At 46.3% G+C, this 27,659-nt stretch overlaps 2 protein-coding genes and 1 long non-coding RNA gene across 4 annotated transcripts in view; 2 read left to right on the top strand and 1 right to left on the bottom strand.

Annotated features, from left to right (window-relative positions):
* Positions 1–14,104, bottom strand: part of BCO1 (beta-carotene oxygenase 1) — a 31,054-nt gene extending 16,950 nt beyond the window's left edge. The window contains exons 1-5 of one of the 2 annotated variants that reach the window (XM_028502105.2): positions 13,542–14,102; positions 11,721–11,849; positions 6,298–6,427; positions 4,618–4,765; positions 2,867–3,014 (exon numbers count right to left, since the gene is read on the bottom strand). In XM_028502105.2, the coding sequence (XP_028357906.1) occupies positions 2,867–3,014; positions 4,618–4,765; positions 6,298–6,427; positions 11,721–11,849; positions 13,542–13,605 (619 nt within the window). In that variant the 5' untranslated portion in view covers positions 13,606–14,102. Of the gene's footprint in view, positions 1–2,866; positions 3,015–4,617; positions 4,766–6,297; positions 6,428–11,720; positions 11,850–13,541 lie in introns of both variants that reach the window. The other variant, XM_036012258.1, reaches the window with a different exon arrangement.
* LOC118497553 lies at positions 729–11,358 on the top strand. The gene is made up of 2 exons (XR_004900078.1): positions 729–923; positions 8,763–11,358. It is a non-coding gene; the product is annotated as an uncharacterized LOC118497553 (long non-coding RNA).
* A 10,262-nt stretch (positions 14,105–24,366) lies between the features above and the next one.
* PKD1L2 (polycystin 1 like 2) overlaps positions 24,367–27,659 on the top strand; it is a 91,033-nt gene continuing 87,740 nt past the window's right edge. Inside the window, 2 exon segments of the mRNA XM_028502103.2 lie at positions 24,367–25,021; positions 27,039–27,203. Of these exon segments, the coding sequence (XP_028357904.1) occupies positions 24,721–25,021; positions 27,039–27,203 (466 nt within the window). The 5' untranslated portion in view covers positions 24,367–24,720.

The raw sequence follows: 27,659 nt of genomic DNA, 5'->3' as shown, positions 1-27,659 counted from the left end.
CACAGCCCCGGGGCTAACTCAGCCTCCCACTGCCTTTGGGTAAGGGTGTATTTGAAACACAGCCAAGCTCCCGCCTTTTATGCAGGGGCCACAGCTGCTTTTGCCTTTGAGCTTCAATAGCCCTGTTGAGTAGCTGTGACAGAGACCACATGTCTGCAAAGCCTCAGATATTGACTCTCAGATCCTTTACAGAAAGTCTGTTGGCCCCTGCTCTGAGGCAATGCTTCTCAAACTTGAACATGCATGTGGAGCCCCTGAACACCATGACAAAATGTGGAGTTGGACTCAGCATGCGGGCTAGGGCCTGAGGTTCTGTCAAGCTGGCCCAGGCTTATGCTTTGACAGGTTGCTTAGGACCATCATCCGACATTGTGAGTTAATAGAAAAAATATCAATGTATATTGGCCTCTGCCTCAGTTCCTGCCACAACACTCCTAAAACCTGTGTTATTTCGCAAGTGATAAGAGCTCTAGGAACAACTCTTATTCTAATATTGACCCCATCCCTGACACTGGCTCTTAAAACCTTTGTAAATTCCTAAGTGATAAGAGCTCTAGGAGTATCTTTTGTTCTAACGAGGTGACTCTGGATGGCTCCTGTATGGGGGCTGTCACCAGAAAGACCAAGCCACGATGACGAGCTTGGGATTTTTCAGCCCCACCTGCTGTCCGTCAGACGAGAGAAGGGCTGGCAATGGAGTTAATAATTGATCATGCTTATGTAAGAAAGCCTCCTTAGGATCCCAACAGTATATGGGGTTCAGAGAGCTTATCGGTGGCAAACACATCCACACTGGGAGGGTGATGCACCCCAGCTCCATGGGGACAGAAGCCCCCGGGCGCCAGAACCTCCCAGCCCCTGCCCTCTGCCTCACTTCATCTGGCTGCTCATCTGCATCCTTGATCATGTCCTTTCATAAACTGGTGAGCGTGTTTCCCTGAGTTCTGTGAGCTGCTCTAGCAAATTAATCGAGACTGAGGAGGGGGCTGTGGGAGCCCTCTGATGCAGAGCCCGGTCAGACCAAAGTGGGGAGTAACCTGGGGACCTACTACTCTCGACTGGCATCTGAAGTCGGGTAGTGGGGGCTGAGCCCTTAACCTGTGGGGTTTGGCACTACCAAGTGGACCGACAGCCGTACAACTGAGGTTAGCTTTCGGACACCAACAGCTGTCACAGAGAATTGCTTGGTGGGGGAAAGCGCCTCCCCATCTAGTGTCAGAAGTGTTGAGAGTGTCAAGGAGATATTCAGGAGGGAAAGCTGGAGTTTTTTTAATGTAGACCTGAATTTCAGAGCGTCTCCATGAATTCTCCCGGCATTGCCCCTTCTGGAACACCTGAGAATGAGACTTAAGTACACGCGATGATGACGGGCTGTTACACAGACTGTGACCATCAAGGCAGGCAGAGTGAAATAATGGAGCAGTCCAACTGCCTCACCCAGTGCCCAAACACGGAAGGTGCTCAGGATGGGTTCGGTTTTCTTAGTCCTCTGCAAGGGTGAGTCATCAGCAGGCCACAAGGCCTCCCCTCCCAGGCCTGGGGCTGATGTCTGACGAGTTGTCTGCAAGTATCTCTGCCTTCCTTGTGGCCACCTGTGCACATTGTGAACAGCTGGCCGGTGGGAGGGAGGCTGTGGGTTGTGGGTTACTTCTTTCATAAAACAAATGCAGCACAAAGCAAACTGAAGTGCAAAGCACCCTGGTCTGGCAGGCAGGAGACGGGCCTGATCCCAGGGGAGCCACCAGCACGGAGCAGTTGCTCAGAGGGTAGGTAGCTGCTTGCATGATGTTGGTGGCTCCTGTAAGCTGTGTGACCTTGGGCATGTCACCTGATGCCCTGGGCCTCACAGTGCTCTGTAATATGAAGTGGTAAACTCAAATGCCTAGACTATCCCGAGGTCTGACATTCTAGAATCCTAAGCTAGACCCTATGTTCCTTTATTGACTTTAACGAAAATACTCAGTGCACCTTCTGACGTCAGGGGCTTGCTCACATTTGCCAGCAGAGCTGGGTAATTTGCTCAGGAGGTTCTACAGGACTGTGGGGGAGGGGGAGTGGCAGGGATCACAGATAGAAACCAGTTTTCCCAAACCAGGAGGTCAGGTCAAGCACCCTTATACTGGTGCCCTGTCTCCAGCCACCATCACAGGCCTGGTCTCCTGGGTATGCTTTCAACGAGGGGCCTGGACAAAGGCTAGGAGCCCCACCTTCCTTCCCCACAAATTGGCCTGGGCTTCCCTCCAGGATCTCAGTGCTGAGTGGAGAAGGTCCAGAAGGCCTGGAGAACAGGGTGGGGATCTGGAGTTGATCCCAGCAGGGCTGAGCTCCCGGAACAACCCTGGGAACCTGGCTTCCGGGGGCTGGGATGCAAGTGGGAGGCACAGCCCTGACATGCAAAGGTTTGTCTGGAGACTGAAAAAATGACAAGAAGGAGGGAAGGCAGGAAGGCAGGAAGGGAGGGAGGAAGGAAGGAAGGAAGGAAGGAAGGAAGGAAGGAAGGAAGGAAGGAAAGACGGAAGGGAGAGAGGGAGGAAGGGAGAGAGGGAGGAAGGGAGGAAGGGAGGAGATGATAAATGAATGGATGATGGATAGATGATGAACACTGGATAAATAATTAATAAATTAATGAAGTAATGAACTGTAAGGTCCAGGAAAGGAGGTTAGAAGAGTAAAGGGCTTTGCTGCTTCCAAAAGGAAGCCCAGCAACATCTCTTTTCTTGTAAAGAAGAAAAATGGATTCGGGGTCACCTGGTTCATCTGGGAGGGAAAGCATCAGATTGAGCCAGTGGCATCAAGGACAGTCAGAACTCTCCAGAGGGAGCCACCCTTGGCGTCTGTGCCTCATTCCGTCCGCAGAGTGACCTACCCGGTACTGCGGCAGGGATCTTAAAGATCACGTATTTCGTCTTCCCTTTGTCCACAATGGAGGTGCCCATGTTGAGAACATTTCCAGCTGAATCGTAATGAGGATGCGCTGTTGCCAGATTTATAGCCACATATTTTCGATAATCAACCTGCAAAATATATAACAGGCACCTGGTTTTAAAAAGGGGAGAAGTTGAAGTTGAAATCCTGTGAAAAGTGGATTGATTCTAGGTTCAGAGAAATGATGGCTATTTTTGCACATTTTCTGATCTGGAAGTGAGGCAGACTTCACCTTTAAAGAGAATGTTCACTCTTGAGACCTGGTCTAACCTCACGGGGGACCTCCTACTGCAAATAGGTGGCAGGGAGGTTAGTGAGCCGTGTGTGTTTTCTGTGGCAGCTTTTTGGAGCCTGCAGCCTGGCCCTGCCGGGGGTCCTCAGAGTGGAGACAGGACACCTCCCCACAGAGAGCTCTAAGCAGTGGCCTGTGCAAAGAGGCAGCCATAGTGCTAATCTTGGCCACTGCTCTGTGTTCTGCTTCAGTCATTTAAATCCTCCCCCTTTGCATTCCACATAGGCAGAATTCTCCAGGCCTCTCTCATAGGAGTATTCTGGGAATGGAGAGGTTACGAAAACATTTGGTCAAAGTAAAATTCAACTAGCAAGCTCAATAGTGACCCCACTCTGAACAAGCCACAACTGGAGAACAATGGGGTAGCCCGGGAACCAGCTGTCTGCCCTTCCTCCCCCAGAATAGCACAACCTCCAGCCAAAAGTCAACAGATACTCCATTCCCTCCTAGTGTTTCCTCCCTGCAACTTTGTGGAATGTGTACATCAGTTGGACCTATGCCCCCTAGCTTAAAAGGAGCTGTACATAATTTCACAGCTAAGAGAAGCACTCCTTTTAGCAGATCATTAAAATGTATTACAAAGACACCGAGACTTTGAATAGCCAGCTGGAGAAAACTGAAAGTGGGTCTACTGATGTTCACAAAAATGTTGACTTAATTCTGCCCAGGAGAGGTATGTGTTTGGGCGTTTATTTCTGTGCTCTTGCTCTCTGCCTCATGCCTCCCTCTTCAGGTCAATACAAGGTAAGGCCACTGGGAGTCCTAGGCTGTCCAGCACAGCCATCCAGACTCTCAATGAGCTGCCACTCAGAGCCGAGGACTGAGGACACTGTTGTGGGTTGTAGTGTGTCTTCTAAAGAGATATGTGGAAGTCTTAACTCCTGGTACCTGTATGTGGATTTAGGGTCTTTGTAGATGTAATTAAATTTGAATAAAATCATGCTAGATTAGGGTGGGCCTTAATCCAATGATTTACATCCTTAGAAGAGACTGGAGTGATATATCCAAAGAACACCAAGGATTGCTGGCAGGCAACCACCAGAAGGTGGAAGAGGCAGGGAATGTTCCTCCACTAGAAAACACTGTCCTCCTTCAGAGAGAGCACGGCCTTCCTGACACCTTGATTTGAGACTTTCAGCCCCCAGAACTGCGAGAATAAATTTCTGTTGTTTTAAGCCACCTAGTTTGTGGTACTTGTCACCGTAGCTAGGAGTGAATATAGACACAAAGATGAAAAGACAGCCCCAGCCCTCAGGGAGCTGAGATGCTAGCGTGAGTGCTACCCTGAGGAAGCACAGAGCCAGGGGCACTAGAGGGGGGGCTCCTGCAGACCACACGGCCTCACCCAGGGGGTCCTGTCTTGAGTCAAAAACTGATGCTAGGTGTAGATTTGCTGATACCTTTTCCAGAGTTTCCAGAGTCTGTGGGTCGATTTTCCTGATGTAATTGGTCTCTGTGGTTGCATAGAAGTCTCGTCCACACTTTATGATGTTAATCAGGCAGTTGTCTGTGAAATCTGGGATGGTGTGGGACAGGTAGGAGAAAGCTCTGGGGAAGAAAGCAAACCAGTGGCTGTGTCTATGCGACTGGGAAATTCTGTTTAAGGTGCTTTTAGTTTTCCTACCACTTAGGATGCTCTCCTTCAACTGAAGGAAGAAAAAGTACTGGGTCCCAATGGGTTACCTGAGGACTCAGATAGCAAGTGTTCAAAGGTGCCACCATATTGAATCAACTAAGGATTGACAATCAGCTGGGACAACATGACCACCAACTGAGCTCTCCTGGCCTCTCAAAAATCCAGAGTCTCCTGCACCAAAGCTAGAAAGAGCTGGGGGGTTGTTCTGAAGAATTTTAAGAAACTCCACAGAAATCATACATCTATCCATAATGGCTCCCCAAAACTAGCAAAACAACAAATCCTTGCTTTGGGCAGGAATGTGAGTCCACACTGGTTACCTCAAATTTGTCCAGGAAATTTGTTTTTTAAAAAGAGAAAAGCAAAGTAATTTTGAGCTAAGAACCTATAACTAATTTGATCAGAAGGCAAACTCAAATCAGGGGGGAAAAAATCCTGGATCTATATATTGGTTAGTGTTCCCCTCACTGGCAAGTGATGTAACAGCAACAATGCCTCAAAGGTTATGGTTTTAAATTCACTCCCTCCCCTTCCCTTTTCCTCCCTGGCTCTTCCTCAATGTGCAAATGTGAGTTCTGAGCAGTTCCTGGAAAAGCAGAAGCAATCTTCCCTCTCTGGGCTCGTCCGCCCCTAACACATTTCATAACTCTTCTACACCTAAAGAGAATCAGAAAGGAGATACTGAAGGCAGGCCCGATTCCGTGGCCAACCATTTAATTTGTCAAATATGTAATACAGTCACATGCGTCATAACCCAGACGACTGTAAATGAATACAACTACAAATCTTCCCCGGTCCTTTCCCCCATTTGTCAGTTTCCCACCTCCTTTATAACTCCTTCCAGAGTTCTTTACGAACAGACATGTGAAAATAAATCCAGACTTCCTCCTGCCTTTTTACACAAAATATAGCACATTATTTGCTCTTTTTATACTCTGATTTTTTTAACTTAATATATCTTGGAAATTATTCCATTTGGTACATAGAAAACATCCTCTTTCCTTTTTACTTCTGCCAGGTATTTTCTCGTGTAGTTTCACTGTTACTGATCTAACTGCTCCTCTGTGGATAAACATCGGGTTATTTCCAGTTCCTCACAATAAGAAATCATGCCGCCACAAACAACCTTGTACATTCATCATTTCAGCATGAACTAGTACACCTCTAGGCTGAGGGGAATGAACGTTTGTAATTTTGATGGGTAATTCCAAATTATTCATCAAAATTGCTCCCACCAGCCATGTGGGAGAATACCTAATAATCTGTCAGATGCTCTTTGCCGCTCTTGCTACTGGTGATCAAGGAATGCGTGGGGTATGCAGGCAAAAGCCAGTCACACAGACTTTCCGTCCACCCTGAAGATGGCTGTCAGAGGAGCACACAATGGTTGTTCTGACCATCAAGGATATCAAAAAGCACGACCAGATTCAAAATGGATAGTTACTTGGAAAATATGTTTTTGCAGGGGTCTGGATAGGCCATTGTTCCAAACTCTGACACCACAATCCTGTTTGCCTCGATATTGGCGTTGTAGGTGTCACTCCTCAGGTATTTGCTCCTGTAATAGACTTCACCTGAAAGAGAAGAAGCAGAGTCACCCCAGGCTGACACCTTTATAGGCCCGAGTGTCGATTTCAGCCATTCCAGGGCTTGTACTGGGGGATATCAGGGTGAGCAGGACAGGCATGAGCCGTCCTGGTGAGGAGATTCAAGTTTGCACATGGATATGAATCCTTGCTCCATCATCTACCAGCCATGCACTTGACCTTGTGTCACATGCAGGATCAGTCCCCTCCACTGTGATGTCAGGATCATGATACCTTTCTTACAGAGTTGCTGTGGCATTCAAGGCCTGCAAAGCACTTTGCGCATAGTAGATGCTCAATAAAAACTACATATGCTATTGAGATGCAGGATAGAGTGGGCAAGGCTTTGGGCCATTGTCACATATTGATAACTGATGGCTGCTGCAATTCTGGATTGTCCAACAAAATCCTGGAGGCAGGAAGGATCATGCAGGTATTGGTGGGGCTAAACACACTGGCCTTCACACACGGAACCTGCTCTAGGAAAACCCTGGTCTCCCCGTGAGCTGGCACGTCCTTTGCAGCCACTCTCTCTGAGGGTCACCACCCACAGGCACTGGCTAAGGTGCTTTGGACCCTGTGGTGGTTTGCTTAAAGTGTTGAATTTGTTCACTTGAAATGTAAACCCCCAGCCCAGGCTGGTTGTAGACAGGCGGCCCATTTCCTATAAACAACCCGCCCCAGAGCATGGAGCACTTGGGGCCACAGCAAAGTGTGTCTCTGGAATTGCTCAAGGCTGACACTTCACTCTGAAGCTAAGATTAAAGAAGGAGCCACTCCGCATTCCCTACCACCCTGCTCCTGGGAGAGTCTGATTAGCCACATTCCTTATAAAGGAACACAAGTAAACAGACTCCTGCCTGGAATCTTCCAGAACTGGGTCTGGTTTGGGGGGATGGGGATGGATATATATACACACACCCATATATATACACATATATAGAATATATGTATATATACACACACAAACACACATATACTTATGTATATACAAGTATATATGTGTATGTGTCACTTACGCCCATTTTTAAAGCTAACATTCGAAAAGGTCACTTTGGAGCTGTACCAACTGACAAAGCTTTAGGAAGGCTAAATTCTCAGGAGCTCTTTTTTCTGTAAATCTTGGCAACTCTGGTTCTTGGAATTACATGTTCAAATCCTCATGGGACAACAACTTATCCTTTTATTAGAAAATTATTGAATATATTTCTGAGGTTCATGCACTTCTAGGCCTACTTTATAAAAAATGTTTTATTTTAAAATCATGTTTGACTTATAGAAAAGAGCTCTTCTGTATACCCTTCTCCCAGCTTCTCTGGCTACACTCTGCCTCTTTTATTAAAATCTTTGTTAGTTTTTTAAAGCATCAGTTTTCTGGCCTCTGCTGAAGACCACCAGCCTTTTTTTCTGTCTTTTTGCTTTCTTGCTCCAAAGTCTTACCGGTTCAGCACTACCTAGGTTCCCTGTGCTGCCCGCATACTCCAGTTGCCTGGTGCTTTTATTACAGAGGCTTGAGCCCCATCTCGCAGCCCTGATATACTCGGTCTCGGGTGGGACAGGGCAGCCAGGCTGGAGGTCCTCTGTGGGGTTTTTTTCAGACCTCATGTGCTCAGGGTCACATTGGAACCATGCTAGAAACTCAGATGTTCTGTCTTTATTTTTCAGGATTATGATTCATTCAAGCCCTGTGTGTGTGCATGTGTGCATGGATTTGCAGCTTTAATTAGCATTTCAGGGGATTCCAATTCAGGAGGCTCACAAACCACCTTTTGGGAAATACTTTGTGTTCGCTGCAAATCCAAGAACCCTGCTTGCCCTGTGCATGCCCCCTTGGTTCATACATAGTCGCACTTAACACTGGTTTCTGTTGTTAGACAATGGGAAGCCACTGAGCCTTCTAGAGAACAGACGGGGCCAGGCTGTGCCACACCAACATCGACAACCTGGCGGCCTCCAGAGGACTGGGCTGGGGAGATGGGGCCAGATGGTAGCTGGCAGGATGGGGTAACGGGGGCAGAAGTGCATAATGACTAAGACTTGGGATTCTGGATTTGGAGAGTATTGGGTTTATACACGACCTCCACCACTTAGCTGTGGGCATTTGGACAAATACCTTGGCCTCTCTGGGCCTTAGACACTCATCTGAAAAATCAAAATAGTGACAGTGGTACCTACTTCAGGAACCATAGTGAGGGCTGAGGTGGGAATGAGCACGAAGCCAATGGCCAGCAAACACTTCCTGTAGTGAGTATTGAAGACATGGGCTGGGAGAGTATTGCTTCCTGCTACCAAAATAATCTTTACTTTGTCCGTGTCATTTCAGCTCCATAAAGAGTTTCAGAGTTCCCCTCTGTGCCAGGCCCCATGCTAATTGATGAAGATACAACACTTTGAACAGGAGCTCTAAACTCTGGGGCCTCCCACCCCATGCTGGAGAATGGCAAACATCACTGCAAAGAAGGGTAGGGCTTGTACCCTCAACACATGACCAAAGTCAAGAGGAGGAGAGGGGAAGGGGAGGTAATTGGGTATACTCTCCACACTTTCCCTTCTCCAGCCAGTTCCAGATTATGAATAGAACTGAGTTTTTCATGCCACTGTGCTGTATGTAGGTATATGTGCATATATTATATATATAATTATATGTATTTATATATATGAAATATATATATACATTTTCTGTGTTTTAGGGAATATTCTTTTGCTTTAACCATCCCAGGGCTAGGTGCCAGGCAACTAAAGACCACCACTATCACCCAAAGACCACTGAAATTATTCACATAAGCCATTCCTGAGCAGTTCACCCTGCCCTATCTTGCTTTCCCTTGAAACCTCAATAAAGGCCATGGCCTAAGCATTTCCCCTGCTCTTGACTTCTGCCTCCTGACCGCCCTGGTGTTTTCCCATGGGGCCCTGCATGACGTGCTGAGCCTCCCATCCCTAGGAACCTTTAAGTACAATACCCTTTGTTCTCCTGAGCCTCTCTGTGACTCCTCTTGTGGTCACATCTGTCTGACTACCTCATAAAAGGATGCACAATAGCTATTTATCTTTGACAATGAATTTTTAGTTTGAAAACCCATGAGATGCTTTTAGAAATTCTGAACAGCACACGATAGCTTTGGTTATCTCCATGCTTCCATAAGACAGCCATGGCTCAGTCATTTTCTGCTGGTTCCTTTGTCCCTGGGGTTCTCTACAGAAGGACGCTAGAGCCACTGCTTGGTAAGCTGTGAGGGGTCACTTAAGCAACCTACTATTTCTCTGGCAGTGGTGTGTGTGTGTGTGTGTGTGTGTGTGTGTGTGCACTACAGTGAGGATGGGGGCGATAGTTGCAAACTTAAACTCCAGACCACAGATTGAGATCTCAGCCCTAACTTGATGACCTTGGATAAGCCACTGAACCTCTCTAATGTTTCCATTCCTGCCTCTGCAAAGAGGGGACCGGAACACCTTCCACACAGCATTCACAAGAGCACCAGAAATGGCCGCAAAGAACCCGGCAGCCTGGTGAAGCAGGGCCTCACAGAAGGGAAGCTGCCTCTCCTGCACTTCAACCAGAACAACATTTGTTTTCTCCAGAATCATGGGTAACATCTGCCTAGAAAAGGAGATGATGAAGACTTAGAGCTGTCAGGGAATTATGGAACCACCAACTCTGTAGGTGAGTCTCAGTAAAATCTGTAAGTTTTTGAAATCATGGTATCTCCATTCCTGAAATGTAGAGTCTTAGCAGACTCTACGCTAAGTTGCTAGCATAGAGTCTGCACTCAAAAAACAATTGCTGACTGGCTTGAAAGATATAATAGTTATGCAAAAAAAAAAACAGTTAATGCTTACTGAGCACATAATAGTTAATGCCAGACATTATACAAGGCTACTTACACATACTAATTCCCTTAATTTCCACAGCAACTCTATGAGATATGCTACTAATATATCTCCAATTTGAGGATGGGAGACTGAGACACGGAGAGGGTCAGTAACTTGGCCAAGGTCACATAGCTTAGATTAGCTGGTATTCAAACCTAGCAACAACCATGGTGTTTTTTAATCCACTAGCATCTCCCAGGGGTCAAGCCCTGGCTAGATATCCATTCTTCTAGTCATCACAACAGTTCTCCAGGGAGGATGATTAAGCTCTTTTTACTGATGAGGCCAAGGGAAGTGAAGTGACCACAGATTTCCCATGCTAGAATACGGGAATTAAAGAAAAATTTCACCACGCTCAAGTTCTTGGATATGAATTTATCTGCCTTGTGCCCCTGAGCCTGCTCAAGCCTCATGCAACCCACCCTGGACCTCTTTGAGAATTCAGCTCATGCTATGTGACATTAACCAGCCCAATGGGCGACTGCAAAGAGTTTACAATCCACTTCTTGAGCCACTACCATGCACTCAGAATTTTGCCTTATTTGTGGCATTTCTTACTTTCTGCTCTATATTCAGTGTCCACTCAGGGAGAGCTACTGAACATATTGCATGTGTGACATGGTTCTCCTCTGCCTGGTGAGTAATACATTCAGCTTTGTTCTTTTCAGTTTTGTATTCACCGTTTTGATATGGTATGTGTTTGATTCCAAAGCCTGTAACATTTTGCCTGCTGTTGCCCACCTTATTGAGAATACATAATATTTTGCAAGTTGGACTCTTTGAAAAAGAGTCACCTTGGCCACCTTTCCAGGGAGGTTTGTGCTTATAGTGGGCTGAATGATTACCTCCCCAAGGTGTCCCTGTCCTAATCCCTGGGACCTGTGAATATTACCTGACAGGGCAAAAGAGGCTTTATGGGTATGATTAAGATAATGAATCTTTAGAAGGAAGATTATTCTGGATTATCTGGGTGGGCCCAATGTAATCACAAAGGTCCTTATAAAAGGGAGATAGGAAGGTTAGAATCACAGAAAGAGATGTGATTATAGAAGCAGAAGGAGAGAAAGAGAGAGAGAGAGCTGGTTTTGAAGATGGTGATGGGGACACAACCCAAGGAATGCAAGCAGCTTCTAGAAGCCAGCTAAGGCAAGAACATGGATGATCTCCCAGAGCCCTCAGAGGAAAAGCAGCCCTGCCAACACCTCGACTTTAGTTCAGTGAAACACATTTTAGACTCCTGATTTCCAGAACTGTAAAATAAATTAATTTCTATTGTTTTAATTTCACTTGTATCTTTTTATTTTTATGAATGTGGCTGAGTAAATTTAAAATCGCACATGTGGCATGCATTAGATTTCTATTGGTCCTTGGACAGGACAGCGATAGCGAACTAATAGAGTGCTTTTACCATCTCTGATGGTGAAGCTGTGGAGCAAGGCCAGGCCGTCAAACCAATGGTTGTAGCTGGTCTCCCCCACTGTGTGCATCCCAGGCCCATTGCGCAGCAGGATTCCCTGAAGCCATGTTGGAATCTTGCCTGTTAAGAGAAAGAATGTTCAGTTTCCAGTTTCTGTGTCTAAACAAAAAGCTACAAGAAATGGCCACGGAAAGGAATTGAGGCCATAGCCCCAACACCACTCTCTACAGTCATCCATTTACCTGGCAGTCATTTCCAGAAAGCGTACCGTATACCTGGTATTGGGCTAGCACTGAGGATACCAAGATAAGTAGGCATCGTCTGTGTCTTTCCGTTGCTTACCATCCATGGAGAGACAGAGACAGAAGAATCAACAGACACTCAAAATCATCTGTGGTAAAGGCAGTGCAGTAGACTCAGCGCGGGGGGGGTGGGGGGACTGTGTGCAACAACCTCATCCTGAGGTGAGGGGACTGCAGGAGGGTAAAGACTGCTTCCTGGAGGAAGTGACTTGGATGAGTCTTGAGGGAGAGTAGGCACTTGCCTCACAAAGGCATAAGGAAAGAACATTCTAGAGCTGCTCTGTCCAATATGGTAGCCACCAGCCCCACATAACAATTAAACGTGGCCAGTCCAAACGGAGATGTCTTATAAGTATAAAATGCACACCAGATTTCAAAGACTATGAAAAAAATGTAAAATATTTCATTAGCAATTTAAAAATATTGATTACATGTGTGGACAGGAAGAAGAGCCAGGAAGGTAAGAAACTTGGAGGACATAGAACTGCTAAGACTCAGAGTTGGACTACATATGGGGAGAAGAGAAGGGGAGTTTTCAAAACAGTAAATTCCATCCAAGTCTCTTGCCTTGGGCAAGTAAGTGAACGGGAGGGTTATTCATAGACACCCAAAACACAGGAGAAGGAGCAGGGGAGGCAGAGCAGGGAGAGGTGAACCAGAGCATAGAGTTGATACCATAGATACATACTAAGAACATTTATTGAGCACTACGCAACTTCCAAGGCAATTTTGCATCTGAAAAAGCTCCAATCTGACTTTCCTCGCAAAGAACGTTCACCATTGTCCTCTCCTTTTGAAAACATCCAGTCTGTCTCTCCAAAGCTGAACTTGCCTGTGAATCTGAGCTGACCCACTTGCTGTTCTCAGAACACTGAGCAAGTGCCAAGCCGGGGACCCGAGAGTTCAGACCCAGTCATTGTCCTGTACACTGTAAACAAGATGGTACCAGAAAGTCAAGTTGCAACTCAGAAGAGAAAGCCAAACAAATAAATGAGACACAAAGCCCGCTGGAGGAATGCTCCTGCTGAGGCTCCCGCTCTGGGGCTCCTTCACTGGCTCTGCAGGTACTCACATGCCCACGTGACCCCCGTTGTACCTGCAAGGAAATCACAGCCGGTTCTGCGTACCCTCCAGTGAGCACTTGTGGGAGTGTGAACTCACCCCCACTTCTCGTGCCATTTTGAAATTAATTCAAAATTAATGCACATATTTGCATAAACACAGCGGGAAGGGGCCACATTTTGCAGAATAACCCCATTGTATATATGCCAAACGCAGAATTCCCAGGACTTTTCTCCTGGAAATAGTGAGAATGACTCTCCCTCCTTGGAAACTGACTTATCATATATGAAAGCACACCTAGATTTTCACAGAGAATGTGTCTGGATTATGGATCATTTTCTCCCAGATAATGTTTTCCAGATTTTCCAGAAATGATTTATAACAAGCAGAAAAAAGGGCATACATCTAAACATGAAAGAAGAGCCAATCATTTATGCAAAATGCTCACCTCTCACTTTGGCCCTCACAGGCTCCACTTGTTCTTTCTTATTTCTGCCAAATATTACGTCCATCACTCAGGCGCCACGAGGGAGTGCTGTGACAGTGAACAGACCCGCCTCCGTCTTCAAGGCAACTGCTCCTCCGCTCCTCCTTTCCTCTCCTTCATGCTCTCCCGCTCCCTCCTGGTGCCACTCTGCTTTCCCCCCTCTGACGGCCCGGTATTTCTTCACATTCCAAGGAGAAGCTGCACCAGGATTAATTATGTTTGGTCAAAGGTCAATTTCCCAGCCGCATGTTCTGGTTAAACTTTAATCCTCTTATTGTCTCTTCCTTTCCAATGTCACTTTTGGTTTAACCGAGAAAAGCTTCATAGTTTCCTGCTGGGCTGAGGTTGGGGAGAGCTTTAGCGGTGCATTCTGCTTTGGCGGGCTGTCAGGAAAAATCCAACCAGGAGGTGGAAGTGGTTTGTAATCAGAAGACAGACGGTCAGGGCCATCAAAGACACCTGAAGTCAATGAGGAGCGCTCGTATTGCCTTGAAGGAAAAAAAAAAAAAGACACTGGAATTAGGGCTGCCAAGAGCACGTTGATGGTGTGAATTCCTGCTGCACATCATGGGAAGTTCTTCTGCAGAGACGGGAAAGCTTTGTTTTGTTTTGTTTTGTTTTAAATAAAGTCCCCTGAGCCTCCTACCACCCCCACCCCCCAAATCATACATACAAAGCAATTTAATTCTTAGTTCTCTTTTGAAGAAGTAAACAAAATATTTCATGTACCCATTTAAATAATGAATGTGGGCTCAACGTCCTGGCCCATCAAGAGAGAGAAATGATGCCTAAATTTGCTCTTAAGGTCTCCCTGTATTTGTGTATCTTGATGCAATGCCATTGCCTGAAATCCATATTCAGTTGCTATGAATGTTGGGTGACGCATTCATGAACTCATCTTAACTCATGCTGCTCAAAGAAAGAACCGGTTACTCCCTCTGGGTAGAGCAAGGAAAGCGGGTGGTGCTGCCGCTGGGTGCAGTTATTGTCAGGCCTGGGCTGAGACTGTGTTCCCGTAGCTCAGGGCTCAGTCCTGACAGCAGCTGGCTGTACTTGCATCCTGGCTGCACATTCCTTCACCTGGTTGGGCCACACTCCAGACTCACTGATTCAGAATCCCTGAAGGTGGAGCCCAGCCATGTACTGTCCTTAAAGTGTCTCTAGATCATTCTCTGTGTGCAGCAGACATTGACAGAGAAGCGCAGGCCCAGGGGAAGATGTCACACGTTTGGGTTGATACCGAATCACATCCCTCCCCTTTCTGTGTGTCTTATCCTCTTTGAGCCTCTATTTCCTTGTAAAATGGGGCAAAACTTCAACATTATTATAGATCAAGGGTCTAGCAAAAGCACCTGGCCCCGAACAGTTATCAACCAATGTTATTGCCCTATTCTTCCCCATTCTCTCAGAAGGCACTTCTCTCTGAACTCCACTTCCCACTAAGTCCCATAATAACTTGCCAGTTTATTCAGCTATCTGGTCTAAACATGTGTATCCATGTCAGGGTTATGACTTACTCCTACGTTGTGAAAGCTGCGCCCTTGTGAGGATTAAGTGAGAATGCCTGGCATACAGGGAAGGCTCAGGAAAATATCGCACCACCAGGGGCAGCAGCTCTGGTGCAGAAAACCAAGCTCAGGGCTTAGAGATCAGAAAACCTGGGCTGGGATCTCAGCCCTGCGACCATTGTCACATGTCACATGATTCCTCTGATAGTCACCTTAATCTGCAAAACAGGATGGCAAGGACTATGTCATAGGGTTTGTTGGGAGGATTATATTGAAATTATAAGTGAAACCATGACCATGTTCTCCTTTCTGGTCCATTTTGGGTAGTATTCAGAAAAGCAACAGCCCCCAACTTTTGAGCTCACTCTCTGAGTCAAGTGCTTTGCAAAGCGCTCTGCATGTACCAGCTCGCTCTGGCCTTATGTAATCCTATGATATGAGTATCTTTAGGATTATTCTAGAGGTGAGAAAACTTGGGGAAGGTAACCTACTTGCCTTAGGATACACAACGAAGAGGTTGAATTAGGCAGCTGAGCCAGGCAGCCCGACTTCAAAGTGTACACTCTGTGACAGCTTCAATGCAGCATGGATCTTGACTAGATTTTTACTGAATGAAGAGTCAGGCGGTTGTATTGATGGGTGGAGGGCCCTCAGAGCCAGTCTGGGGTTGGTGTTGCCTTGTTATATAATGCTGAGGAGCCAAGCAAGCTCTCTTCATTCAGGTCCCACGTGCACCCTGGGGACAATTATATGGTGAGATAAGGATGTTCTGATAATGGTGATAAAGTATTAATCACAATGATAGATATCTGTCTCAGTTTTGTAAGGCTTCCATAGTAAAGTACAATAACATAGGCTGGGTGGCTTAAACAACAGAAATTTATTTACTTACATTTCTAGAGGCTGGAAGTCCAAGTTCAAGGTATTGGCAGGGCTGGTTTCTTCTGAGGTCTTTCTCCTTGATGGGCAGATGGCTGTCTCTTCACTGTACCCTCACACGGTCTTCCCTCCGGGGGCACGCATCCCTGGTGTAACTGCGTGTGTGTCCAGATTTCCTCTTCTTATTAAGGACACCAGTCAGATTGGATTAGGGCCTACCCTAATGGACTCGTGTTTGACTTAATCACATCCTTAAGGCCCCTAGGCCATCACATTCTGAGGGCCTAGGGGTTAGGGATTCAATATATGAATCTTGAGGGGACACAATTCAGCCCATAACAATATCATGAAGGCTCAACAAGTTAACAGAAGATGCTTTGGCGGGAAATAACCAAGTATCTGCTGAAACCCTCACGAGATGCATTTACCTTGGACATTGAGTTCTCTGGGGGTCCTGGGTAGCTCAGAAGCTCATCTGAGTCATCTCACCAGGCTCACCATCTACTGCATCGCCATCTTTGGAGGGCTGGCTTTCATCCTTGGGCTTGTTCAGTTCTGTTTATGAATGACTCCCTTCATTCCAGGAATCGTCCCGGTAAAAGTAGGGACATACGATGGGGACAAAGGAGGTATTTTCTTTTCACGTCTCTCTCCTTTTAAGCTGGAGGAAAATCTTCCCCAGAATCCAATTTTTTTCTTAGTCTTCTTGGCTGAACTGTGTCACAGGCACATCCCAAACCAATTCCTGGAAAGGAGGAACAAGAAGTTCCTGATTTCCTTAAATCACCAGACTCTTCCGAGGGTGGCGTGTTGTCCCTTGAATCATACCAGGATTCCATTATCAAAAAAAAAGGAGAGAATGGTTTGGGGTAGGCAACTTATAGGCAGCACAGCACTCATGCATTCTCACAATGGTTCATTCATCAACATACATTTACTGAGTATCTATTGCATGCTGGAAATATAGCCGTGAACAAAACAAGAAAATAATTCTGTGACTTCTTAGAATTCGTACCGATGACACGCCAAGTTCTGAGGATATAGAGGTGATTAATAAGACTCAGTCTCTGCCTCCTTGGGCTCCCATTATGTCCTTTTTGTTTGGGGGCCAAGTCTGCATATCCCAAAGGACATGAATTTCCCAAAGGGGTCAGGGGCCCTGCAGTGGTTCATGGGCCCTCCACCCCCCCTCTTTATAAACAGAGATAGCAAGCAGCAGCTGCTCTTCCCCAAGAAGCTCTGGCATTGCTCTGAACCCACAGAAGCCTGACTGCTGCTTTCTAGGTCTTCACTAACACAGGAAGAGTGGGATCCATCCTCTAGCCTCTGATAAATACCGTTCACTGGGCACTTGACCTGTGCCAAGTACCTGCTAAGGGTCTCATGAGCAATCTCTCATTTAATCCCTATACATCCCTCCAAGGGAACCATTAGCAATCTTCTTTTTATAGACTCAGAGACGTAGAAGGACTTGATCAAGGTCAACAGCTATTCAGTGCGTACTCTATCTCACTACGCAGTAATGCCTCCCACCTTTTGAAGTTGCTGGTTAAGCAGATATGAGAGCAAAAGTGGGTGTTCCACAGATAATTGCTATAATGTATGTGCTGCCTTAAAATGGACAAAAACTGTCCAGTGCATGAGAGAACCAGGCAATGGGAACATGAAGGGAAGGCGTCTTATGCAGAGTCTCAGTCTGCCCCCAGAGGGTCTGAGGTACTCGCAGGGCCAGCAGGAAGGCTTCGTCTCCTCCCTTCAGGAGAGGGGAGGAAGGGCGTTCACCGATGGGTGGCCCCTGCTCTGGACTGGCACACACCACATCTCCTGATTCTGGCATAGACCTGATAGGCACTGATGTTGCCCCCTTTTAATGAGGGAGCAACTGGAGTTTTGGTGAGGTCGTGCCCCTGGGCCAGATGTCCTATAACGAGTGGCAGGGGTGGAAGATTTGATCTGCGGGGTCCTCTTCATAATTTTGGGGAAGGATTCAGGAAGAGGAAGCTACCCTCCTCTGGGGCCGCTTATTCCTTGAAATGTGTTGCATCCTTAAAATAGTCAGGAAGTGAAGAAGTATTGTAAAAGAGGAATTCAAAAAGAAACATTCTGTGCTATAAAAAAAAACAGCCTTATTTTGCAATTCTGTATCTTCTATTACAAAGGTATTGAGTAAAGTGAGTTAATATTTCCCTTTCAGAGATACTGTTATCATATCTAAATTATTGTGGAATTTTCCAATTAAGTTAGCTTCTAAATGATACCTTTAATTAGCCAGGGAGATAAGCTGAGCAGATAATGTGGAAATCTTGTATAGCAAGGTCCAAGGTGACAGGTAAAGTCCCAGCAAAGGTGGCAGCTGCCTCCCTGATGGAGCAGCCTTGGCTGGTGAGCCCCAGAAAACCTGCGCTCTGCACAGGCCTGTTCTGGAGGCAGGATGTAGGCGGGGGTGGGAGAGCCACCCTAGACCTCCTGGAGGGAGTGCTCCACCGCTAAATGAAAGATCACACATTAGGCAATTCACACCTAAGAACATTCATTCATTCTGCAAAGTCCTACTGGACAGCAGAGACTAGTGTCATGCTGGGAACTGGAGACAAAAAACATGGAAAATCATAGCCCCTGACCTCAATGAGCTGAGAGACTAACAACAGAGAAAGGAATGCAAATAATAACAGTAGTAGCAGTAGCAGTAGTAATAATAATAATGATTAATAATAAGCCACACTTGGGAGGCAGAATGGGTGAGACTGAAATACTATGGGCACTACTGTTAGAAAAGGAAGTGCCTTTGTGGTGAATGAGCTGGAAGACCTCAACCTTCCACCATGTACTCAGGGCCCCATCAGTGAGGCTGGACAAAACCTTCAATTTAAATAATAACTATACTAGGTTATAGCCTGGACAGTAGTCCTCACATTTCTACTTCCTAAATAATCTGTCAGACTCTTCCTCTCTCCTCCAGCCCCCCAGCCACTGCCCCCACTACTGAGTACCTCTTGGAAGCAGGCTCATGGGCCCCAATCCCTTCAATCTACCTCCCTGCTGCCACCAGGTGACCCGGCTGAAATTCAAACCTGATCCTGTCACTCTCCTGTTTAAAACGTAGTTGAGCACAGTGCCTGGCACATGGCCTCATTGTGCTACATCATCTTGTGAGTTTCCTGCCATGACAAAGAACCCCAAACTCAGTGGGAGCAGAACTGTCTAAGCTTGGGCTCTCCCCAGAAGCGGACCCCAAGACAGGGATTAAAAGGCAAGTGGTTTGTTTGGGAAATGAACCCAGGAAAGGCCAGCAGCACAGCGGGGAAGTAAAACAGGGAGGGAAGACATCAGGCATCATTGTCATCACAGGCAGCTGAAGCCGGCGGGCTGGGGGACTCTGGAGACGATGTGAACGTGCTTCGGGGTTATTTTGAGAGAGCTGGGGGACCGGCCCACCAATGCTGGTCTGGTCGGTCAAGGGTGAGAGTTTCTCCTGAGAGGAGTTAACTTCCAGGCAGTCCCATCCTGTCCCTTGCATGCAGAAGGAGGCAAAGAGCCACAGGAGCTCACATTTAGAAGCCTTACCTGGCAAGCGTGACAGGTTAAGGTGGGACCTCGATAGGGTCTACGACAACCCTCGGGAGATGACTCAGCCCAGTCTGAAGGGTAAGTGCAAGAAGATATTCAGTGTTGACTAGAATAGCAAAACTGAACACGTGACAAACAACTGACGAAAACCACACAAAGCATCTAGCGACATGGGGTGGTTTAGTAATGTCCATTTATAGAGAGGAGGCACAGCTACCACCATGCCAATTTCAAAGCCCTTGAGCAACACAGAAAAGGTTTACTGTTGAATGTTAAGTGGCAAAAGGAAGGATGCAATAATCGATTATACATACACTCTGGTTGTGCCTGGGTGAACATCTATCTTCAAGGCAAGAAGCATTCGAAGGAATCACAAAGAAATGAAAAGATATTAGGGTGATAGCACCATGAGAATTCTTTTGCTATGTTGTCTTTTCAATCAAATGGGGGGCAAAGATTTACTATGACTAATTAAAAACATCAGTTCATATGAACCGATGGACTCCCCCCGCCCCCACCACTGTTTCCTGCATCCCCTCCCAAATACAATGTTGGCTCAGGAGTCACGTCTCAGTTAGCTTTGGGGGAGACACAGGCTAAAGTGGTCTACTCTCAGGACTGGGATGCCTGGGCCACAGGGCGTGTCCATCTTTACGGTTCTTTTCATGGTTCTATTTCAACCAAACGCCTCTCTTTCTGTTTTCATTTGCTGATCCTGAAAACTGGGATTTGGTGGCTCAGACAGCTGCACTGGATCATTGGAAACACATTCGCATGTGTCCAGCCATCCCCGCTTCCTTCCTTTGTGTACACAGAGGTTAGGGCACTTTGGGAGTTGACATCATCAAGGCAGATTCAGTGCCCAGAGTCTGCAATTTATCAAAATGTAAAGGATGTGAAAATGGAATTTAGCCCGCAGATTTGAGTTCCTTATCAAATGCCTCCAAGCGTGTTCCGTGAGTGACATAAATTAAGTCTTTATCCAGAAGATACACTATCTCTGTGTAGGGCCTTCCACATTGTTTTCTGATGGAAGTCATTAGAAGCTTGGGTCCCACAGATAAGAGACCAGTTCTGCCCCATCTATGAGTCAGCAAGGACATCGAATCCTGCCCTGGGCTCTCTCTGGCAGGACTGTGCCAGAGGGCTTGGAAGGGCTTCTGGGAAAGAGAAGAGGGGCAAGAGTCAGCCCCAGGGACCTGGGCAATGGGGCCATGCTGGCACACGTTCATTGAGTCCTACTATGTGCCAGCCACGGGATAGAGATTTTGAGACATTATTTCTTCCCCTCAGGAAACTCACAGAGTAATATAACCCAAATGCCCATCGATGGGTGAATGGAGGAATGAAATGTAGTTTATCCATAGCTTACAATGGGGTATCATCCAGCCATAAAAAGGAATGAAGTGCTGATATGTGCTCCGACACATGTGAACCTTGAAAATATTACACTGATGAAAGAAACTAGACACAAAATCACATAATTGTCTGATTCCATTTGTGTGAGATAATGTATAGAACAGGTAAAAACACTAAGACAGAGAGGAGTGATTGCAGGGACTGCAGGGTGACAGAGGTGGGAAGAAGAAAAAAAAAAGACTTATCTTAGACCTAAGTAACAACTTAAAATCAAATATTAGACAACAGTGTTCTCTAAACCCTGTGGTCACCCTGCCATAAGAAATGGCTTACCTGACACCTTTTTTGAAGGTTCCAGGGTTCCACCACATTGCAAAGCTCCCGCCTCCAACCTCAAATTATTAATTTCTTATGTAAGAAACATAAGAAATACTTTAAACATAAAACACTTAGATTTTTCATCAAGTGTTGTTTTTGTTTTTATAGTATAAACTATGACCCTGGTGTCTCCCCTGTCCCGACTCCAGTGGCCCGTGTGGGTGTTTCCTAAGGAGAAGGCATCCAGAAGAACAATGGTACTGGTAGTTAAGGCAATGTTCCCACCACTAAAGTAACATGGTAATTTTGGCAACTTTAATTAATTTTGAAAGTCACCATGAACAATGAACATTATTCAGGAAGGCAAACAAAGATGGAGATTTATTAATTCTGGAAATGTCTGCATTTAATTATTACCGTATGAACATTTATTGAGTGCCAAAAAAGAAAAAGGAAAAGGAATGACTCACTCCCTGATATGTGTGCTATAAGACGGATGAACTTTAAAGACGCTATGCTAAAGTGCCCTGGCTAGTATGGCTCAGTGGATTGAGGGCCAGCATGCAAATAAATTTTTTAAAAACTGTAAAAAGAAAATAAAGACACTGTGCTAAAGTGAAAGGGGAGTGTCACAAAAAAAGTCATCATCATATTGTATGATTCCGTTTACCTGAGGTGTCTGGAACAGGCAAACCCATAGAGACAGAAGGTGGGTCAGCGGCTGTCAGGTGCTGGGGGAGGAGGAAATTGGGTGTGAATGTAACTGTACACAGATCTGGCTGCCGGCTGCTACGAACACTGAACTCGAGAGACAGGTGCTGATGTGAGGGAAAGTGGTTTATTTTCAGGGGCTGGCCCCCTGGAAGATGGGATCCATGTCTCAGAGCCCATCTTCACATCGCAGTGTAGGCAGAGGTTTTTATAAGGAGGGAGAGGGGAAGCAGAACAAAGAGATCAAGGGAGAGGCTTGAAAAGTTCTCGACGTGCAGATGAGCACAGCCCATTCTGACTGTCCGGTGATGGTCTGGTGGGTGCACCATCCTGGCTCCGGGGTTGGAGGTCAGCGAATTTCCCAAAGCTGGGGTGCCTGAAGGTCAAAATCTATATCTTTTGAAGTTAGTTCCTAGGATTCTTATACAGTCGTGCTGTTTATCTACAAGCTACATATTAGAGTCAGCATTTACAGAAACAATGTCAAAAGAACGATGGGGTGGGTTACAATTTCCCACTGTTATGCAAATGCTAATGAATTTTCTTTTGGTGTGATGAAAATGCTCTAAAATTGATCATCATGATGGTTATACAACCTCATGAGTAGACTAAAAGGCATTGATTTGTGTACTTTAAATGGGTGAACTGTATGGCATGTGAATTATATCTTAGTAAAGCTCTTATTAAAAAATAAGAACAAAATTCAGAGGGGATAAGCATATTATATGAGGCAAGTTCTACAAAGCTCACAAGGGAAGTGAGATTTGAGCTGAATGTTGAGGGTGGTCAGGGAAGGACTAGGGAGAAAGTGGCCCCTGGCACAGGGGACAACACAGGAGCACAGAGACGAGTAAGGAAAGGTCAGCAGCAATTCATTAAGGCAGTTAGGAAGAGCAGTGACTTTGAACTTGGCAGGGGAGGGAGATGATAGGCCCATGATACTTTAAAAAAATAATTTATAATTTTTGAACAGGTTATACATTCACGCACATGGCACAAAATAGAAAGGCTTTAGAAATGTGGCCAATAAAACAAAAGTTTATTCCCTTCTCTGTCTCCCACTGACCTCATCCCCGCACCCAGGCACTCACTGTTGCCAGTGTCTGTACATCTGTTATGAGATATACACGTACAAATAAGTCTCCATGTGTGTTTTCATGTAAAAGGCATCACACCATTAACAATATCTCATACTTTGCTTTTAATATGAGCAAAAATCTTGGAGATCCTTCCAAAGTTGTATACAGAGAATTTGCTCATTTTGTATTGGGAATGTAGGACGTACCACAGTTCGTTAACCAATTTCCTGTCACTGGACATGCAGGTTGTTCCCAATTATTCCTTCCCACAAAATTCTGCAATAAATAACCTCATACATGTGACCTTTCACATACGTATGAATTTACCTGTAGGTGAAATTCCTAGAAGTGGAATTGCTAATTACAGAGCTTGTGCTTAGAATCTTTTTCTCAGAATTCAGCTTTTACGGAACGTGTTCAATGAAAGAGGGTTGGTCAAAAAGACCCAAGCCTGTGTCATCACCAGACTCCTCAGACTCTCCCTTCTTGGCTTTCACTTTCTCCTCCCCAGCTGGGACAGCAGCGGGGAAGCCTACGCTGCCGACGAGGCTACTGTGTTGACACTGGCCAAGCCTTCGCAGCAGGCCTGGCTGCCAAGGTTCAACATTTATACCCTTTAATGAGGGTGCTGATCTCATCCTCCTCGACCGTCACCTCGTCACTGTGCAGGATGAGGCCTGAGAAGATGCAGGCGAGCTCCGAGACAGACGGAGGCCGTGCTGTGGGCGGGAGCTGGGCCTGCGCTGCTGGGCACAGTGCTTGTCAATGGATGAAGTGAGGGCCTCGCCCCCTGTGGCCCTAGCTTCCTAGTTAGGAATCAGCCCCTTACTAGTAGCTGGGGAGAGGGGCGAAAATTTTGATAGATACTGTCATGCTGCCTGCAGTAGAGGTTGTGCCAATTTATTCTTCTATTGGGAAAGAGAGCCCGATTCCCCACATTTCGAGATGAGTGTTTGGAAATGCTGCCTGGGGCCAGTTCACACAGGGCGTTGTAGGCAAAGCTAAGAAACTTGAACTTGATCTGTCGTGCACCGACACCCACTGGAGGGTTTAGACACTGGATGAGGATGGTCAGGTTTGAAGTTTTTAGAGCTTATTTCCATGATAATTTCAAACAAATTTTGTAGAAAACATTATTCTCTAACAGGCACGAGTGGTAATGTGATGGACCAGAGAGGGGAAAAAGTCTCCTCTGGGATTCAAGCCGTGCTGGACAGAATGTGATTATCACGTAGGCACAGCGGCCATTCTAGACAATAACATTGGATATGAGTGCAACCTGTTTGGTTTTTTTTTTTTACAATCCCATAACTCTGACTGTCTTGTCATTTTTCTTTTATCATACTCTTCCCACATGCGGATGGCTTCTAACGAAGCGTTTGGCCTTCAAGGGAAATGATATAAAACCGACAGCCAGGAATTTTTATCAGAAGCTAACAGTTGACCAGATGACAAGAAGACAGGTGATATAGCAGCTTCAGCTTGCTCTGGAAGACCATTCTGCAAATAATTGTATTTGGAACTGGCATTAAACAAAGAGCCGGGGGAAGCAAAACTGCAGACACATTTATCCTGAGTCTTTGTTTCTCAAAGAAGAGGTAGTTGCTGTTATTTGATGCAAAGAGAGAGGGAGAGATGGATGGCGGGTGGTTGTGAAGGCAACGGCATATGAGGGACTGAGAGCCAGCTCCATCCAGAGTCTCCAGCAGTGGTTCAAGGATGAGCTCAGCAGGCCTGGTCCTCCTGGGGCTTGCTCTCAGGTTTATGGCCGCTATTGCTAAGCCAGAGGAGGGCAGCGTTTGCTCTAAGAGCCAAGTGGCTTTCAGAGACTCTTGCTATGAATTTGTGCCTTTGGGCTGCTCCTTCAGTGATGCCCAGAACTGGTGTGAGAGGCAGGGAGGCCATTTGGTCTTCATCCGTGATGAAGGCACCCAGCGGTTTCTACAGAAGCATATCTCTCAAGACAGGGAATGGTGGATTGGGCTGACAGGGAACTCGGCTCCAAACGGAACCACAGAAGGTAGGTGGTGCTGGGATAACTGTTTCACGGTAGCCTCTGGCTGCAGTTCTCACCACTGCACCCTACCCAAAGCTCCATAGAACAAATGAACATGCCCCATTCTCATGGCAAGGAAACCCTCCTCTTTGGCTGTTTGGTGGATCAAATAAAATAATTCATGCCCAGTATTTAGCACAGAACCTGGCACATAGCTGACACCCTAGAAACTTGCATTTCTTTGCACAAGCCTCATCATAATATTAGCTATGAAATATTTGTTTCTTGCTAAAATAATGTACAGCACTATCCTGAGTGCTTCATGTGGAATCCTCATGATAACTGGTAATAAAATTATCAGTTGTCTCTATTTTACAGGTGAGAAAACTGAATATCGGGAAATCATTACTAAGCTATTTTCAAAGCACTTCCACACCCCTACCCGCACCCCTACCCCTGAGGCTGAAGCAGGTTGAGTGCTTTGCATGGCCCCATTTGTATTAGATAATCTCATTTTAATGGTCTCCTGGGAGCTCTCACTTACCTTTTGCTCCGGGAGGGCTCCTTGCCCCAACCCCAGCACAGCCAGGGGAGCCCTTCTCTAAGCACCTGCAGGACCTGTCCACCCCTCTATGAGCATCCCTTTGGCATGACTTCAGTTATGCAGATGTCTTCCTCCCAGACAACAAGCTCTTCAAGGGAAGGAACCATATCCCGGACCAAATCCGCCCCCCCCCCCCACCCCATGCATGTACATATCAAAGCTCGGACAAATAAACCTTGGTGTTTAATCCTCACACCTGCCCCATGAGGTAGACATTGTGACTCTTACTTTGTGGGTGAGGAAGATGAAGCCCAGAAAGAGGGACAGCCGTGCCTAAGATGACACATCTGGGGAAGGGAAGCGTCCTGCCATCTCATACTGCTCAGTGGAAACTCTGGGGTTTTACAAACAAGAAACTTGGTCTGGGCTAAGCACCTAGAGAACTAACTATACCAGAGCGGATGGAAAGTGCTTTAATAAAGGAGCAGATGGGCAAGTTCATTTTGGGATACTCACAGCCAATAGATGCAAATTTTCTGCAATGTGTCTCCAGGCAATCTCTCTTGAATGGTTTCTTGCTCTGTTGATGCAGCCATATGTGGGTTTCTGCATTTTGAACGTCCATTCATATGCACTTAAAGGACTTGGGTCTATTTAAAATCTACAGGGGACAGATTGGAGCAGGCCGATGTGTAACAACCTTCAACAGGCAATGTTATTTAAGAAGCGAGGGACAGGATGCTGTGTGCAATATGATGGCATTTGAGTAAACAGATCTCAGGCACTCCCGGGTGCCAACAAGTGGGTGAAATTCAGCCTGGAACAACTCACAAGAAACATAACAATAATGGGAGCCGTACAGAGGTTGGGAAAGGGAAGATGCTTTCATTTTATGCCCTTTTCACACTTAAAAAAATTTAACCATTTGTATGAATTTCTTTAAAAAATTAATACATACATTTTGAGTCTTTACATTAAATGTTTTACATCTGGCGTTCTCTAGATCTCTAGTGTCCTTGAAATGCCTCTGTATCTCTCTCTCTCTCTCTCTCTCTCTCACACACACACACACACACACACACACACGCACACACGGTGCTTCTTGGAGGAACATCATTGGGTTCAAGGCTCTGAAGGGTCCTGAAGTAAGGAAAACTGCTTCCATGTTAACTCGGCAGTACCCAGATACATTTGACAAAGGCCCCTTTTCTGTGTGAAATACCCTTTCGCACCGAGGCTGAAACCATCATTTATTTAGTTAAACCACCTTGTACAGGCTTTCCAACTTGGGGTGCCAGTGTGCAGGTTGAGTTCTTACATTTGAGTGTTGGGAGATAATGCCTAGGAAATGCCGCCTTGCTGATACGGGAGAGGCCTTCAGCCTGTCAGCACTGATTAAGCACCAACTCCATGAAAGAGTTGAGCCGGGACAAGTCTTCTACATAAAAGGGATCAGAAGAACATTCCTGAGTCCTGGTGCTCATGTTCCCACCCCAGGGCCGGGGACCTGGCTGGACACCTCCCACGTGAACTACAGCCACTGGCACGAAGCGCAGGCCTCCCCTGCTCCCCACGCCTGCGGCTACATCAGGAGAGGCCCTTCTTCTAGGTGGGCTGCCTCAGACGACTGCACACAGTCGTTCGCCTTCGTCTGCGAGTTCGGTGAGCTGGCCTCTGTGGTGGAGTCTACGTCCTTCACCCTGTCTCCTTCTGTCTCTGTCTCTTTGTCTCTCTCTGCTTCTATCTCTGCCTGTCTCTCTACATGCCCACCTATCTCTGCGTGGTCATCTGAGTCTGTCTCTCTCCATGTGTCTCTGTCTCTCAGTCTCTCTCTCTTCGCTTCTATTTCTCTCTGTTTCTCTGTGTGTCTCTCCAAAGGCCCACATCTCTCTGTCTGTGTGATACTCTCTGTTTCTCCATCTGTCTCTGTCTGTCTCTCTCTAAATGCCTGTCTATGTGATGATCAGTCTCTCCACGTCTCACTCCATCTCTCTACTCACATCCTCTCTCCCTGTCTACTTACCTGCCTACTAGTCTTGCTTGTCTCTCTTTCTTCCTCATATACCTGTGCCTAGGCGGAAATGCTCATTCACCCTTGACTCCTGCTCCCTGATCAGC

The sequence above is a fragment of the Phyllostomus discolor genome, chromosome 12 (assembly GCF_004126475.2).
Source record: "Phyllostomus discolor isolate MPI-MPIP mPhyDis1 chromosome 12, mPhyDis1.pri.v3, whole genome shotgun sequence".
Taxonomy (NCBI): Eukaryota; Metazoa; Chordata; class Mammalia; order Chiroptera; family Phyllostomidae; genus Phyllostomus; species Phyllostomus discolor.
Note: the sequence above shows the minus strand (reverse complement) of the source record. Positions and strands in the feature narration are given on the sequence as shown.